The sequence below is a fragment of the Oryzias melastigma genome, linkage group LG22, assembly GCF_002922805.2.
Source record: "Oryzias melastigma strain HK-1 linkage group LG22, ASM292280v2, whole genome shotgun sequence".
Classification (NCBI taxonomy): Eukaryota; Metazoa; Chordata; class Actinopteri; order Beloniformes; family Adrianichthyidae; genus Oryzias; species Oryzias melastigma.
In genome coordinates this window covers 23,551,960-23,569,987 of record NC_050533.1, presented here as the reverse complement: position 1 = coordinate 23,569,987, position 18,028 = coordinate 23,551,960, and the positions used below count along the sequence as shown (strand labels likewise).

The following is an 18,028-nucleotide window of genomic DNA, read 5'->3' as shown; positions in this document are numbered from 1 at the left end:
GATCAGAACCGTGACCCTAAAACTGTGACACGATCCGAACCGTGAGTTTTGTGAGCCGTTACCCCCTAATATACATTCGATGGTTTGGCCGGTCAGTGAGAATGCTAAAGATTGATTCATTGATTTATTGATTAGGATCATACTCAAAGGTCAGAGGTGCCTTAAAACAAAGAAACGTGCTGAAGTCTGCAGACATCTCTTTAGTTTTGCTCATCTTTCTTGCACTTCTGTATAAATGCCCCCCCCCCCAACACATACACTGACAGTGAGGCTCCATAATGTAGATAACTAAAGGTCAGCTTGCAGCCTGAGAGTGAACGGGGTGGCTCTGAATTGCCGTGCAGGTCTTCTCTTGGTGTTTGTGCGTTCACCATTACAGAAAATCTGAATCCTCCCAGCATCAGGTCTGGGATTTGACTGGATTTCATGACTCAGTCTTTGACGTCCTTCTTCCAGCTTCGTCTTCACCTGTTAGATTTTTCCTTCCGTGTGTTTTGTGCGGCGGTATTGCTGAGCAGTCAGATCAATAGTGGGATGTTGTAGGGTTTAACTCATCTCTGCCTCAGAGAAGCGCTGACACACATTCAACTACTCATCCTTTTGTGCTTCCATGGAAATGCCTTTAAAATGGTTCTGAACTCTGATTCAAACTCTGCGCTGTTGTGGTTTCATCATGTTTCTCTGTTAGTCATGCTTTGATTATTAAACATCTGTTTTTTTTAATTTAAAAAATCCAATAATCTTAATAGCAAAATAAGAGAATAAAATGAGTCATTTCTAAAGCAATTCCTATTATTTCCATAACTACAAAATATAAATATTTTAAAATTCTGAATATTTTGTCAGCAGTTACTGATGTTAGAATTAAGCGTAAAGGGTAACCAAACACTAAATCAACTTTTTTGTGTGTTGACCTCTATAAATGGGCCTGTGAAAGTGCCATTTGATGGTCATTGAAAAATTGTCAACAAATTAAAAAAAAACCTGTTTACATTTTTGAAAATATAGTCAAAAACCGCCTGTGTGCTGCCCTCTACAGGTTGAATCGAGGCATTGCAGTTAAATTTTGTGATTGATCAAACCATTTACATCCCACGTTATTTTAGAATCTCACATCATGATCTGCAGCTCCAGTAATGATAACAGTCCTGTTCTCCAGCCCCGCCCCTCTGACTGGATTTTCACATTTCAGTTGTGGGCGGAGTCAGCCTCCAACTTCCCTGTTTGGTTACCCTTTAAAGAAAAGCTTCAGCTTCAGGGACCTCACTGTGATCTAAAGCTGTGAGTCTTCAGTAAAAGCTTTTCTTAGAAGCTTTTGTTCAGTTTGGGTTCTGTTCAGGTTCTGCTTTCCTCTTGTCTCCAGCATCAAAGTTCAGTTTCAGTGACTGTTTCTGTCACACGTTCAGTGTTTGGCTGGTCTGCTGCTCTCAGTTACATCTGCTGTTCTGCATGCTTCTTCAACAGTGTGAAAGTCAATGTGGTAAACCCATTCATTTGATGCGGTGTGTGTGTGTGTGGTCTCACTGCCCGAAATCTGCTTTAATCAAATTGGGATTTTTTACAAAACTAACTGGATGATCTGGCTTTTCCTTTGAAAATGTCACTATAATTCTGTCCTGCAGTAGTCCTGGGCTGTGTCCGAATTCCTTCTCTACTTACCATATAGTGAGTTCGCCATTTTCTAATTCTGTCTGAATCAATCCACAATTCCAAAATAGAGTGCACTAGAAATTTCCCAGAAGTCTTTGTGAAAAACTAGCGTACATCAATACTCAGTACATTAGGAAATATAGACCACAATGCATTGTGGTTGAACATTTTTTATGAAAAAAACAAGTTTAAATGTAGTTTCTTAAAGAGTACACATCATGATTTTCTTAAGCCTTTCAGAGTGAACTATATCCATATATATGATCATATATTACCTCCAGAACACTAAAAACTAATTATTTATGAAATATGAGTCATTTTTGAGAACCGTTTTAATACACGGAAATAAAACCTTTCGCTCCTTGTTGGTCCCGCCCATTTCACAATGTCATTCTTGAGCCTGCTCATAGACCGTCAATGAACCAGATTTTTTGTTTTTTTTACCAATTCTTCTTTCTTAGTGCAAAAAGTTACAAATTTGTCCAGTGAAACTGAATTTTGGGTATACTAGCAGCTGTAGTCTATGACCACAATCAAAGTTTTGCTGACTTTTGACCTTTAGTACCTTCTACAACATTTAAACTCTGTCTAGGGATTTCAGTCCATCGCCTTCTAACTCCTCAAGCATCGTTAGGAACATATTTGTGAAAAAATGTTGCTTTGGAACTTAGATTTTTAACAGTGTCAGTGTGGCGAGCTCGCAAAAGTGGCATTTTCCTGTTGCTCCTTCCTTTTTTTAACACCATAGTTTTAAAATGTTGGCTCAAGCTGAACAGTTTGACATGATTCTAAAAATTACACAGAGCAGTTTGTTACCCTCAGGCTACCAAAAAAATAAAATGTTACTATGGAGAAAGAAGCGGCCATTTTGAATGTCTTTTTTTCATGAATTAGTCTCAGAGCTTTGACCAAGGAGGTAGAGGAGGAGGGTGAGGGGAGTTCAGTCAGTGAGGGCAGGTCAAAGGAGGTGGTGTGGGCAGGATACGCCTGTGGGGCATTAGACAACACTTGAAGCTTTAATTTTAAATAAGCACTTTATATTTTTTCAGTATTATGAAACATTTCCTAAAATAATGTATAAATGTTAAAATAAGGTTTTATCCATTGAAAAAATTAAACAAAAAAGGATCAGGTTAATTGTTATAAAAGTCATATTTGGAAAATTTCTCATGGTTTACAGCACGTATCAAAGTCAAGGGCCGGGGGCCGGATCCGGCCCTCCTGGTAATTATGTCTGGGCCTCCAGATCATTTTATTTTATTGTTATTAATAAAATAATGGTTGGATGTTATCTTGCGCTTATTTCTAACTTGTATAATTTTGACTGAATATATTTTATAGAGAGTAAAATATTGAAAAATATTTAAGGCTTAAGTTACTTTATTCTGGAATTATATTCCTACCATGGGCTGCACGGTGGCGCAGTGGTTAGCGCTCTTGACCCCGGTTCAAATCCTGGCTGGGGGATTTGGGACCTTTCTGTGTGGAGTTTGCATGTTCTCCCCGTGCATGCGTGGGTTTTCACCGGGGACTCCGGCTTCCTCCCACCATCCAAAAACATGCTTCATAGGTTCATTGGTGACTCTGAATTGCCCCTAGGTGTGGATGTGAGAGTGGATGTGTGTGATTGAGGCCCTGAGACAGACTGGAGACCTGTCCAGGGTGAACCCCGCCTTCGCCCTTCAGTAGCCGGGATAGGCTCCGGCACCCCGCGACCCCGAAAGGGAAGAAGTGGTCAAGAAGATGGATATTCCTGCCTTTTTATTATTTTATTATTTTGCTAGCTTTTTAGGCTATTTTGGAGTTTAGCTAATATTACAGCTACATGCTAGCTATTTTTGGTAATTTAGACTTGTTTCTGTTTTTCAGGCCATTTTGAAGTTTAACTATTTTTTTCAGCTACATGCTAGCTGTTTTGGCTAGCCTAAATTGTTTTGTTTTTTTTTGGTTTATTTTTTTAAGATAATTTGGCATTTAACTAATATTTTAGCTGGCTATCAGCTTCAGTGTTTTCAACTATCAATTTCAGCATCTTCAACTATCAGCACTACCATCTTCAGTGGTTGTAGTAGTAGTTTTAGTGTTCAATAAATGTTTATCCTGTTCGACCCGAGACCTAAGGTGTGATTTGGATTTTGGCCCCCTGTGCGATTGAGTTTGACCCCCCTGTGTTATTGTCTTTATTGTGAGATGCTTTCCAACAACCTACAAGGAAAAAAGGAAAAAGGGAGTAAGCCAGGACATTTCGTCTTAGTCTGATGTGTTGTTGGTGTTTTTTGGTCTTTTTTGTGTTCATGTTTGTCTGTGTGCAGCAGTGGCCTTTATCTGTAATGTTGCTGACATCCTGCCATCGCAGTCTCTCTTGTTTGCGTCTATAATTTATTAAAGCTACAGTTGTGTTCACGATTCTTTCTTCCTGCATTTGGGTTCTCAGCCTGCACCCCTCCACTGTCAAACTCAAACTAAACTGCTACAGGAATTAGTGAGCCCAAAGCTACAAGCTTACAAACCAAGGTTGTTCAAGAAGAAATCTAGAGTTTCCATAAGCTCTTAAACCAAACTCCAATTCAGAATTTGACTGCTTGAGTTCAAAGGTGAGACATCAATGGTGTCCTTGTTTTGTGCCCACAGAGACCAGCTTCCTGCTGGGAAACGCCCAGATCGTGGAGTGGCCTGTCGTCTACAGCAATGATGGGTTCTGCAAGCTGTCTGGCTTCCACAGAGCTGAGGTCATGCAGAAGAGCAGCACCTGCAGGTGAGCGCCACCACCTTTCTGCTTCCAGCTGGCAGCACCGATATGCTAAAACCCCCGGCTTACATCACACCTGATTCTGTTTTCCTCTGGTTAGATTCATCCAGGAGTTAATGCACATTCCTGAATGAGTGTTTGTCTCCTCTCTCTGGAACAATCACATGTTTGATGCCCTCCAGGGTTTTCACAGCTGCAGGAATCCGTAGAACCTGGTGGCTCGCTGCTCTGCAGACACAGAACAGGGCGCCGCTCGCCTCACTGGAGAAATGAGTCTCCAAAGGTCAAAACGCTTCTTCGGGCGCCTCTTGCGTCTGACTTGGGGTGACGCCTTTGGATTGCCTGCAGCTGAAAATGTTCTCTTGCACATGGAGCTGAACAGAGACACAGATTTGTCCGTGCACTTGCTGCCGCTCTGGGCTGAAGAAGACACCGACACCATGAAAGCTCCCAGAGATGACGTAGAGAGGACAGAAGCGGCCCATTGTTTAGGCTGCTGAAGCACAGGAGCTGTTTCTGCTGATGCAATGACTGCATCACGATGATTTGTAACCTTCATTAATATGGACAGCAAAACGATGAAGAAACTAACTATCATGAAAACAGCAGAAGAACTCTGGAAACATCACAAATCTACATGTTTGCTTTTTAACTCAATCAGACAAATTCAAACACATTTGATCATTTCAACAGATAAATAAAAGTCTTTATTTGGAGAACTCCAAAAGCTGCAGATCAAAACCTTTCTTTAGCCCACTGCTCTACTTTGTTCCACTTCATCAGCTGTTTAAGTAGACCACATGTCAAAGTCAAGGCCCGGGGGCCGGATCCGGCCCTCCAGATCATTGTATTTTATTGCTTTTAACAGGCCAATGTTATCCTGCGCTTATTTCTAATTTGTATAATTTAACAAAATATATTTTTATGGAGAATAAAATATTTATTCTGGAATAATATTCCTGACTTTTTATTATCCATAATTATGTTAAAACTTACAGTTTTCAAATAAAAAAAATGGTATTCCGCTAGCTTTTTGGACTATTTTGGCATTTACTAAAATTTGTAGACTATTTTGGAGATTAGCTAATATTTCAGCTACATGCTAGCTGTTTTGGCTAATTTAAGCTTTTTTTTTTTTTTTTTTTTTTTTTTTACTTTTTAGGGTTTTTTGGAGTTTAGCTTATATTGATCTAACATTTCAGCGACATGTTTGTTGTTGTTCAAGCTGTTTTGGTGTTTGGCTAATGTTTCAGCTACGCGCTAGCTGTTTTGTCTAACCTAGTCAATTTTCTTTTAGTTTTTTAGGCTAATTTGGCATTTAGCTAATATTTTAGCTGGCTATCAACTTCAGCGTTTTTAGCTATCAGCTTCAGCATCTTCAGCTATCAGCTTCAGCATCTTCAGCTAGCAGCTTCAGCATCTTCAGCTAGCAGCTTCAGCATCTTCAGCTATAAGCGCTAGCATCTTCTTGGTCCAAATTCAGCTTACAGCATTCACACTAGCATTATCACAGGTAATGATGTATATCTAGTTCATAATTATGTTAAAAATTTACGGTTTTAAAGTTTAATAAATGTCGTTTTAGAGTGCTTAATAAAAGTCTATCTTATGCGGCCCGTGACCAAAGCTGTGTCTTGGATTTGTCGTCTTGTGCGATTGAGTTTGACACCCCCATGTAGACCGACAAACCATGTGGTAACGCCGTGCATTACGTGGTTCTGGGACATTTTGGAAGCAGCTCTGTCAGCTGTTGCAGTCTTGACTGAGAATGAAATCAAATAAACTTGACAGTTGTTTGAACATGCCCAGTTTTAGGGAGGAGTCAAAGGTCAGCTGTCACTCTGAATTTCATGGTGGCGTGTTAAAGTGAATGTAAGAAGGGAGTGTGGCCTGATTAAGACCTGTCAGATGGTTTGACAGGGGTCAGGATGAAGTGAACACTGAAAACAGGAGAACATGACGTTGCTGCAGATGAGAAGAAACCTTCAATAAAGCTCATTTTACTGCTCTGCTGGACGCTCTGATAAATGTGAGGAGTCGGGCTTTGAGCTGAGGGGATCCTCAGGATTAAATGGAGGACGCTCATTAGGATGAGATGAGTTTATGATCATCAAAGACACAAGGACGTCCACTTATGGGATTTATAGTGTTTAAGAGGTGCTGATAATTTCATCACTGGCCTAGTCTGGCCGGGGGGGTTCAGAGTTTGTCTTCTGTGATGAAGAGGATGTCATTTGTCGTCCTCTTCATCCTCTCTTCTGCCTGCAGGCAGCTTCAAATGTCTGAACACCACTCTGATCTAAAGTAAGACTATACGACTCCTACTAGGTTAGTAGAAAACGAGTCCAAATGACTCTTTTACTGTTAAAGGTTGCTGACCTCTGATTTAAACAGTGAGATGCAAACTCAAGAAAACCACTTGAAAGAATTTATATTCATTGATTTGAATTTCATTGAAGAAAATACCTTTTTGAACTCAAAATAACCGTTAAGAATTCTAGTTCACACAAACCAGTTAGACCACAGGTGTGGAACTCCAGCCCTGGAGGGCCGGTGTCCTACATGTTTTTCAACCAAGCTGCCATAGAGGCTTCTTATTGGCTAAACACACCTGATCCAGGTAATCACAGGAGATAAGGCAGGATTTCTGGAAAGCCAGCAGGAGGACGGCCATCCAGGACTTGAGTTTGACACCACTGAGTTAGACTCTCTTAATCAACCCGTCACCTGAACTGAAGTCACCTGTTTGAACTGATCACCTGTAGAAAGACACCTGTCCTCAGAATCAGTCAGACTCCAAACTCTCCAACATGGAAGACTAAAGAGCTTTCAGGGGATTTCAGGGAGAAGATCTGCACAAGACCGGACTGGACCACAGTAGCAACAAGCGGGGAGTTAAAGGTCCATCCTCACTGTCAAGGATGTGGGTGGAAACATTATGGTCTGCAGGGGTTAAATGGGACGATAACATATTGCTTCTTATAAAAAACATTATTTTATAGATATTATCGACACAATTATATAAAAAAATCTTTTGTATTGTTTCTGTTGTTGAATTGAACTGCTGTACATTGGAGTCTGAGGACTGACTTGATTGTGTATCTGGTGACTCAATGTTCTTCGTGTGGAAGTCAAAGATTTTCTTCAGCTTATTATTTTTGATCAAACTGTTGTTCTTGCTCTGCTTATTTCTCTTCAGTTTTATGTACGGAGAGCTGACGGACAAGAAGACCATCGACAAAGTCCGGCAGACCTTTGACAACTATGAGTCCAACTGCTTTGAGATCCTGCTGTACAGGAAGAACAGTGAGTGTTGGCTGCAAACTTCTCTACATCTGTTCATTTTCTGGTTCCTGCGGGGAAACTGTTCAAGAATCAAGCAGCTTCTGCTTTTGTTAATAGATAGAAACAATGAATGTTTTCAGGGTAAACCTGAAGCTTTGAGATGAACCATAAGATGATTTTCAAAGATACTCTTAAAACTTTCCATCATGGGGAAGGTTAAGTCTAATAATTAGGTATAATCTTAACCTCCCAAATAACTAATTCAAATTAAAAGTAGGAACAGGAAAGAGGTACATTTTATTTTTGAAACATTCCCAAGATGAACATGAGGTGAAGCGATTTGAGGTGTGAGCGTCGTTTGGAAGAACAGGGAGTTCCTCTGGAACAAAACGTCAGAGCATTCAGCTTTTAAAATCACCTCTGCTGAATATGGATCATGTCCGCATCCAAACTGTGAGGAACGTGAGGCGACGCTCCTGACAGCAGAGGAAATGATGGTCAACCCAAACCATCATTTCCTGTAACCATGTGGATGAAGTTTGGAGACACTTTGACTTTCTGTGAGGATGTGGTTTCATAAAGAAAAATCATTTTATCATCTTTAATTTTCCTATGAGAATTGTTTTAATACTTAATAAAACATTCCCAGTAGTGTTTTAATTATGATTATGAAGTTCTTAACCAAAATTCCACAACCCAGATGTCTAAAAAGCCATTTTTCATGTTGATCTGAAGCTTCTGTTTCCAAAATCTCCTCTGAGGAGGCGTGGCTTTTGGAGCCCCGCCTCTTATCCCCCCTGTCTGATTATGATAGCTCTGTGTCTCACTAGCATAAATCTTCCCCGCTGCTACATAAAAATGTCCATCAATCTGGGTAATGTCCAGCCGTATGGTTCTGATCCGGATTCCCCCTAATCGTGGTTAAGGAACTATGATAGTTTTAAGAACTGAAACACTGGAGCTAAAGCTCTGGTGTTAAAGGGTTAAGCTAGAACTTCACAAAGATTCTATGTGAAATGATCCTTACTTTGTTGCAGAGTACATGTGTTTGTGTTGAAACAGATTTGTCACATTTCTTTGTGCAACTATAGCTATAAATGAGGCTCCGACCCCTCAGAGTCCAGGTTGTTCTTCAGCTGTCACGCCTACATCTTTGCTTTTTCTGGGTCACTGACCGCAGATCTGACATTTTCCTGTTTATCAACAGAAAGTCCGGTGTGGTTCTACATGCAGGTCGCTCCCATCAGGAATGAAAACGACAAGGTGGTTTTGTTTCTCTGCACCTTCAAGGACATCACTCTTTTCAAGCAGCCCATCGAGGATGAAAGCACCAAAGGTGAGTGAAGGGAGCTGCTGCTTCACTCAGGACGCCCCTGTGAAGACCGGACTCCATGTTTGTGGAGAATGTTCTGAACGGAAGTTTTTCATTAAAAATGTGGGGGTTAGAGAATCATCTGTCAGGTGAACGGTTCTCGAGCTCTTTGTGTGATGACAGGAATAGGCCCCGCCCCCAGTAGCTCCTGCAAGTACTGTTTAACAATCGAGACATTTCTTTCCTTCAGGTTGCTTTAATCATTTAAAACTCAAACTATTTTTAGAGGCAAACAAACATAAACAATCCCTTCCAAACCCAGAGAGAAATCCACAGGAAGATTCGAGGCTCAACAGCAGATCTGATCCTCCTCAAAGATTCAGTTTGGCTCAGCCGTCAGGAGAGACGGTTTGATGAATGACCTGCTGTGTTATTAACTTGGATGGAACACCAAACGAGGCAAAGCAAATACAGATACACTGCAGGACATATATGTGGCCCAAAGGAATCTGGGAATTTCGGCTTTTTGTATTTTCTTTAAAAAATGTGTAGATTAGTTGGTTGACAGAATTTATTTTTGTTTTTATGAAACTACAACTAAAAATTAATTTACTCATTACTTATTTTAAAAAGTAATTTACTGCTCGTTACTATTGGTTAATCTTTTTTTTTTTTCTCCGTTTTGTTTAATTTAACCAAGACAAAATGACAGAGCCTTCAAAACCTAACAGAGTAACAAGGGTTTCTGCAGTGCAGTAACTGTAATTTATTACAGACATTTGAATTGTAATTCATTATGTTACTCTGTTACTGACAAAAGTAATTCAATTAAAGTATTTCCTTACAACACTGGCTATTGTCCCTAAGTTCCAGGTTAACTACAAACATTCTAAATGAACAATTTTGTCTGTGATTTCATTTTCTGATTATTTGCAGACAATAATTGAATACTGCAACTTAAAAAAACAAAAACAAAACACAACAACTCTTGATAATTTTTTTTTCCAGGTTTGCAAGTAATTAGTTACATTTTTGAATTGATTCCTCAGCTTTCTTACTGTGAGGCGAGTGTGCTAACCACTACACCACCATGCAGTCTCTCATAAAAACACATAAATATCTTTTATATAAACACATTTTGATTAATATTGACTTAACTTTAACCAGCAAAAGTAAAGTTTGCAGCTCTTCCACTCACCTGCCAATCAAAAACAATCATTCCTCTCATTATATGTACATTTGAGCTCTAATAAGCCAATCTGTAACCCCGCCCCCACTGCTAAACAGGAAACAAAACAGCATAAATATGAATGTTATGACATCAGGATTGGTTTGTTGATCCTCTTTGTCCTTCCAGAGCAGGGAGGGTGTGCTCTTCACTCTTGTGTTTGGCTGGTTTCCTCTCTTGATCTGAATTCAAGAGCATCACATGGATGCTGACCTGAGATCTGGGGTCAGAGGAGGAAGTGATGCAGTCAGATGCACAGACACTCCAAAGTTACTATCACACAAACGGTGGAATGTATTACAGAGCAGCTCCTGCTTTGCTCTTCTCCTCTGCTGCCCACTCCCTCAGGACACTCTGGCTGTAGGCCACACGTGTCAAAGTCGAGGCCCGGGGGCCAGATCCGGCCCTCCGGGTGATTCTATCCGGCCCTCCAGATCATTTTATTTTATTGTTATTAATGACCCGATGTTATCTTGAGCTTATTTCTAACGTGTATAATTTTGACAAAATACATTTTATGGAGAAAAAAAATATTGAAAGTTATTTAAGGTTTAAGTTGATTTATTCTGGAATAATATTCCTGAATTGTTATTTTATTATTCTAATAGCTTTTTGGACTATTTTGGCATTTCTTACGATTTTTTTTTAGGCTATTTTGGAGTTTAGCTAACATTTCAACTACATGCTAGCTGTTTTGGCTGATTTATGCTTTATTTGGTGTTTTTTCAGGCTGTTTTGGAACTAGGCTAATATTTACACGCTAGCTGTTTTGGCTAATTTAGGCTTATATTTTCAGTTTTTTAGGGTTTGGAAGAGAAGGAGAAGTTCTGGTTGGATCTTGATGAAGTGATGATGAGCATCCCTGGAAATGAGAGAGTTGTCATTGGTGCAGATTTCAATGGTCATGTTGGTGCAGGAAACCGAGGTGATGAGGAGGTGATGGGCAGGTTTGGTATCCAGGAGAGGAATGTAGAAGGACAGATGGTTGTTGATTTATCAAAAAAGATGGAAATGGCGATAGTGAATACATTCTTTGAGAAGAGACAGGAACATAGAGTGACCTATAAGAGCGGAGGTAGAAGCACACAGATAGACTACATCTTGTGTAGACGGTGTAATCTGAAGGAGATCAGTGACTGTAAAGTAGTGGTTGGTGAGAGTGTTTCCAGACAGCACAGGATGGTGATGTGTAGAATGACTCTGGTGGTGAAGAAGATGAAGAAAGAGAGGGCAAAGGCAGAGAAGAGGACAAACTGGTGGAAGCTGAAAAAAGAAGATTGTTGCATGACTTTTAAGAAACAGTTAAAACAGGCTCTGGGTGGTCAGGAGGTACTCCCAGATGACTGGATAACTACAGCTAATGTCTGTGGAGCATCTCAGTTTATTTTTTAATCGAGAACGTCCCGACAAAATCATTAAAAAACACAATTTAGCTTAAACCTTTCCAACTGTTCGTCTTTTCCTGCCTCCTTGCAGCTCATTAGGCTCTCCTTTTGTTCTCATTCTACAAAACTTTGTCCTCCAAAAACACACAAAAAGATCAGTTTTTACCAAACACACGACCGTGCTGCAGCTGGAATCTCCGGTGGCGGCCTGCAGTTAGACGGCTGCGCAGCACGCCGCGCTGATGTGCTGGACGCCGCTTTGCAGCGGACGCAGCATTCTGCTGCAAAGCGGCAGGCTGTGGGTGAGGCTCGCTGCTGGAGGCGTCTCATGCTGCAGACCCACTCGCGCTCTCAGCTCCGTCTCTGGCCACTCCCACGGCTCTGCACGCCACAACATGTCAGCATCAGTGAGAAGCCCGCTAACAGTTTGATCTGAAAACCAGCAGCTTCATCTGTTAGTTCTGTGAGTGTAAATCCACCTCAAATGACTTTTGTTTCATGTTTTTAGTTCTATCACCTCTGAAAATGACTAATCTTCACTGTTTATGGCTTATTGTATCTTAAAAATAGAAACTTTTTAGTCATTGTTAGAAAGATTTATGTAGCTTTTTACAGCAGATTTGATATATGTTAATTTCTTAAAAAAAAATAATTCTTTCTCAAAGTTTGCTGTTACCTCCTGGGATTACCAAGCTGCTGTTATATCTGTTTTGTCAAGTGCACTAAAATGAATTTCAAAAAACAGACACATGTTTACTTGCCGCGTGGAACCAGAGTTTGAATCAAGACATTTTACTTAGATATTATTCTAAAAACCATCAAGCTGAACGGCACTTTATGTGTCCGTTAAAGAAACACATCTAAAAAAATGAACACATTTCAGCTCCTAAGATTATTTATCCTCTAATTCCCACATTACTAAGAAAGATCCAAAAAGGTTTTGACAGCAGGTGTTGGAAAATCTGGATTTTTAGTAATGGAATTTCTCTGTTTTCAAACCTCTGACTGTATCTGAGAGCTGAAGCGACTGAGTGTGAAATGATCCATAGAAAATTATTTAATTCTGGCTCCAATCAAATGAAGTCAATTCAGTTGCCATCTTTAGAGATATGGACGGCGCCATGTTGTAGCCAGACATAGTCAGTAAACCATGTTTCTATGGTTAAATGAAGAAAGAAGTTTTTGATTTTTGTCTTTAGTAAATATATAAACATAGATTATCCCAGTGTTTATGTTCTTTGATTTACTGTAATTTTTAATTGTTAACATGGTCAATGTAATTCCAGTAGATTCTGAAGGAGAAAAGTTTGATCATATTAACAATTAAAAAAATACAGTATGTTAAAGATTTTGTTTACGTGTCCCTGGCGACGCCTCAGGAGTTAAAGGGTTAAAAAAAGAACAGTTTCCTTCGTCTTCACCTTCCGTTCCAGCTGTCTTTCTCAGTCTGATTTGTTTAAAATAAACTCATAGAAAAATAATCACAAATGCCGTTCTCAGCCAAAAAACTTCTAAGAAACAAATCTCAGGATTCCCAAGAAAATTGGTCAATAAAAGCAAAAACAATAGATAACAGCAGGCCTTTAATAGGAATACTGAGCACTCAGTAAGAAAATAAGACATTTTTTCAACATAAATGATGAAAAGAAAGTTTTTCATTTGAGGCCTCTGCATGATTTTACAGTCTACAACAGGAGTGTCAAAGTTAATAGCACAAGGGGCCAAAATCCAAAACACACCTTAGGTCACGGGATCACCAGGATGAACATTCATTGAACACTCTAAAACTGGATTTTTAAACATTTCAAAACGTAACTTTTTAACATAATTATGAATAATAAAAAGGCAGTAATATTATTCCAGAATAAATCAACTCAAACTTTAAATAACTTTTAATTATTTACTCTAATTAAAAATATACTTGGTCAGATTTATACAAATCAAAAATAAGCCCAAGTTTATATCGGGCCATTAATAACAATAAAATGACCCAGAGGGCCGGATCTGGCTGTCGCGCCTTTGACTTCTACACGTGTTCTAGAACAAGACTTGAGTCATCAGAGGGAAGTGGGAACTAGACTGAGATTGACTTGACTTTTGAAAAAGAAAATGCCAGCTGAGATAAGGACGTCCTGACTAAAGCTCACTGTGAGAGGAACGGTTTCTGCTGGGAGTTCCAGCTGCACTTCAAGGCTTTGATGGAAGAGATGCAGCAATTAAAAGATGGCCTAACATCTCACAGAGATGACAATGAAAAGATGACAGGTAACCTCACTGCTGAAGTCTGTGAAAAAGATCAATGAATAGCAGACAAAACCTTTAAAATTTCACAGCAAGAAGATTTGTCTACTGAGGACCAGGACACGGAAAGATCAGTCCATCATGATGACAGGAGGTGGAAGAGGAGCAGAAGACAGCAGGATGAAGAAAAGTCTCTATTCCTGTAGCAAGTAAACATCTCTTCAGGAGGTTCTCCAAGAATATAACACGGAAACTAAGAATACTGCAGCAGCGCATGAATGAGATCCAGAACCGAATGTCCAGAAAGCTGTAATGTTTCAGATCTCCAGGTACTCTCTAGCTGCTCTCACTCCACTGCCAGAGTCCTCTCACCAGACACAAACATGCATGTTCGCTGAAATAGATTGCAGTAGGCTACACAGCGCCATGTAAAAAGAAGGAAGAACACTGTAAAGATCAATTTCCTCTAAGAATTTTTACTGACAACGGAGCTCGATACAGCGAAGCTCACTAGGGCGGAGCAGTTTACGGCGGGGCATGCTACGGTGGAGCTCGCTATGGTGGAGCATGCTTAGGTGGAGCATGCTAAGGTGGAGCTCGCTAGCTTGCTACAGAGGATCTCGGTAGCTTGCTACCGAGGAGCTGGCTACCTTGCTACAGAGGAAGTCGCTACTTTGCTACAGAGGAAGTTGCTACCTTGCTACCGAGGAGCTCGCTAGCTTTCTACAGAGGACTTCGCTAGCTTGCTACAGAGGAGGCTGCTAGTGCAATACAGCAGAACTTGCTAGCGATTTACACTGTCCACTGGGCAGCTGGCTAACGTAGCGAGCTAACCCACTGAAACCCCACTTGAGTCAATGTGGACAAACACAGGTGGAGCCACTACGGAAACTGCAGACAAACCCAATTGGGGCCACTTTTTCTCTCCAATCTTTCTCCATATAGGGCCCACTTGGCCTTGCTGGCTGGGTACATGAATAAAAAAAACTAATGCTCTTTCCCCCCAAAGTAAGCAGAAAAAGATAAATGCATTTCTTCATAACTTCATGCTTTTACATGTGTACATGTATTTAGATTTGCTGATATTTAAAGATTGTTTATTTCATTAAAGTTTTCTCTTCTGCATTATGGAGGCATGTTTGGTTTAGCAGGAGGCAGAATGGAGTTAATGAAACTCAGTCTTAGACGTCACATGAATGTAAGAGTTCAGCTTCAACAAAGTGACATCTTTGCAGGATGGACCAAATTTGCTCGGCTGACACGGGCACTCACCAACAACCGCAACACGCTGCAGCAGCTGGCGCCCATGGGCAAACATGAGGTCAGCCATAAACAGTCCAGACTGGCCGAGGTGAGCACGCACGCATGCACACACATTCACATCACACTCATCGCAGTTATTATTGATGAAGCCACATAAAATATTTGCAAACTTAGTCTGGATGTTGGAAGAACAAGCAACTCTGACTCCAGCAGTGTGAACTGATAATGAAAACTTCTGAAGTGATTCTGAATAATCACATCTGGTAAAGCAAACAAGGGTTCCAACAATAGTGAAGCATTGAAGCTGTCATGGTTGGTTGGAAACAAGTTTACTGATTGTAGCTTCAGAGCCGAGAAACGTTTATAGAAGAAGAAATTTCTCCCAAAATGAGCTGAATCAGCAAAGAGGCAGCAGAAGGTTGAAAATGTCTTTGTCTAACCATCCCAACTTCCTTCAAACTTGAAGACTTGACTGTTGCTCCATATTTTAGAGTGGATTACTGAGCAGCTGTGCGCTCTCATGCACTAACGTCTGTCAGAGCTGAGCAGCCTGAGCCGCCCTCTGCTCACAGTGGAGGCAACCCAGCAACGTCTGCAGCCAACTTGGCAACATTTCTCTTCAAAGTCCAACATTGTTCTCAGTTTGCCTCGTTCTGATCTTATTTTGCTTCATTTGCATTTTTTTCTGCAGTTGAACAAACTTCTTTTTGTACACAGAAAAATAGGGCAGGGAATCGATGAAAAAAAAACAAAAAAACGAATTAATCGCAAATCTGAAAATTTAGCGCAATTAATCTGCATTGAATTTTTTTCTTTTTAGAGTATTTTCCAGCCACTTATTATCTGCAAATAATCATATTATGAAATCACACACAAAATTGTATATTTAGAACGTTAATTTTTAACCCTTTGGAACCTACGCTCTAAAACTCGGTTACTTTTTCTACTTTTAAATTTTTTGTATTTTCAATGTGAAAAACTACCTGCAGCTTATTTAGTATAATTTTAATCAGCACAGCCTCTCCTATGTGACATTACCATTATTTAGTCATAAATGTTGTTGTATTCACACACTAGACATACAATCATGCAAAAGCAGAAAATTCCATCTGGAAAAATAAGATTAATTTTCCTGTGGAAACCCCAAAACTGTTTTAACAACACAGACAAATAGTTTTTGGTGTGATTTAATAAAAACAACAAGGATACAATTTATCAACAAACCAATGAACATGTTTTTGAATTAAATTTATAAAAAAAATCCAGGCAAAAGTCACTCCAGGCAGCCCCAAAAAATATGAATTTCTCACTGTTCTGTTTGACATTTTTCATGGAATTCTGCTGTTTTTCAGCTTTTTCTTTTTTCTCATAAATTTTCTTTATTGTGTTTGTGAAAAAAAAAATCTTTTGGGAGAAGTTTGATCCAGCTGGATTTCCGGTCAGCTCGACTGGAATCTACACAGGTGGGGGCGTGTCTGTCCATTCTGAACGGCTCACCTCCCGTGACGTAGGTGGGCGGGACTTTTGCAGAGAACCGTGGAGTTTCCTTAATTTTTAGACAACTTTAGTGCTTGTTTTTGTGGAAAATTCATGTCGGTCCCCATCTCAAAATAAAATAATGGGAAATAATGGGTCGTTTCCTCGTTGGATTTTTTAATATTATTTATTTATTAAAATGTATTTATTCAAATAAAAAATCGCTTTTGTCCAAAAACTACAAATACATGCCAGATTATCTCTTTAATTTAATAAAATCTCAATCACAGAATATAAAAAAAGTTTAAGTTTATTTTAGACAGCTTTATTCCGCTGATCTCTCAGCTGCACAGCAGGACGCCTGAGGTCGTTAATACATATTAACGAATTAATTATGTTTCATAAATCGCGCGTGTTAATGTGTCAACATTCGCAGCTCTACAGAAAATACGTCTATAGTATCATTAGAGTTTTCCAAAGATAGTTTAAAGTTAATATTGAGATAAAAACAAGGTACAAAACCATCACCACTGTCCTGAGGTCAATGTGAAATCACCTGAATATGAAGGTTTGAAAAAAGTCCTGCAGTTATTCCCATTCTGATTAATTAGATGGAACTAGAAATATAAGTAACTGCAGTCTACAACAGACACCAAAGCTAATGAATCTCACTGAGAAACAAAGCAGTGAAGAGTTCCTCCACTGAAGCTGAGAGGAAAGTTCTGTTGTTCTGACACTGTTCTCACTTGAACTTCTTGGAATTTAATTAGGGCAAAAGTGCATCAAACCCTTTCAGCTCCACAATTACCCCAATTCTGCATTTACATACAAGCAATACCTTAAATTATTGTTTTATTTTTGTATTTTCCTGAAACGGGACCATCTGTGACCCGTTGACTGTATATAAGAAACAGGACTGAGTGACCCCTCCCCCTTGGCGCTCTAAACAGGAAGTACCTGCTGCTTCCAGGAAGCCAAAATAGACTTCTAAAGAGAAATAAACAGCGTTTACTCAGTCATCTTGCTCTGAAACCTTTTTTTAAACATATAATTGATAATTCTGATTTTTTTTCATTATATTTTTTCTGTAGTGCAGTTTATTCAAGTTATGAACTGACCAATCAGCTGTCTCAATAAAATGATGTGGCTTCAAATTGAATGTTCAAAATGTTGATTGACAGATTTTTACTGAGCTCGCTTTCAAGTGGTGGGGGTGTGGCCTTCCAACAAACTCCCTCCTGATTGGTGAGAAAGGTTGACATAGAAACTCAAAACGATTTGGACCAATCACTGCTTCCTGATGTCGTCTGGATCCAACATGGCCGACTTTATCACCTAATAAACATCCATCCATCCATCCATTTTCCTGACCGCTTCTTCCCTTTCGGGGTCGCGGGGGTGCTGGAGCCTATCCCGGCTACTGATGGGCGAAGGCGGGG

General features: G+C 39.8%; 1 protein-coding gene across 3 annotated transcripts in view; it reads left to right on the top strand.

Moving 5' to 3' along the window:
• The window catches only part of LOC112145597 (potassium voltage-gated channel subfamily H member 5), a 35,877-nt gene that overhangs the window by 4,724 nt on the left and 13,125 nt on the right, over nt 1–18,028 (top strand). Inside the window, exons 2-5 of one of the 3 annotated variants that reach the window (XM_024270978.2) lie at nt 4,282–4,405; nt 7,599–7,705; nt 8,892–9,020; nt 15,086–15,201. In XM_024270978.2, the coding sequence (XP_024126746.2) occupies nt 4,282–4,405; nt 7,599–7,705; nt 8,892–9,020; nt 15,086–15,201 (476 nt within the window). Of the gene's footprint in view, nt 1–4,281; nt 4,406–7,050; nt 7,323–7,598; nt 7,706–8,891; nt 9,021–15,085; nt 15,202–18,028 lie in introns of those variants that run through there. The other 2 variants (XM_036210032.1, XM_036210034.1) reach the window with 2 other exon arrangements.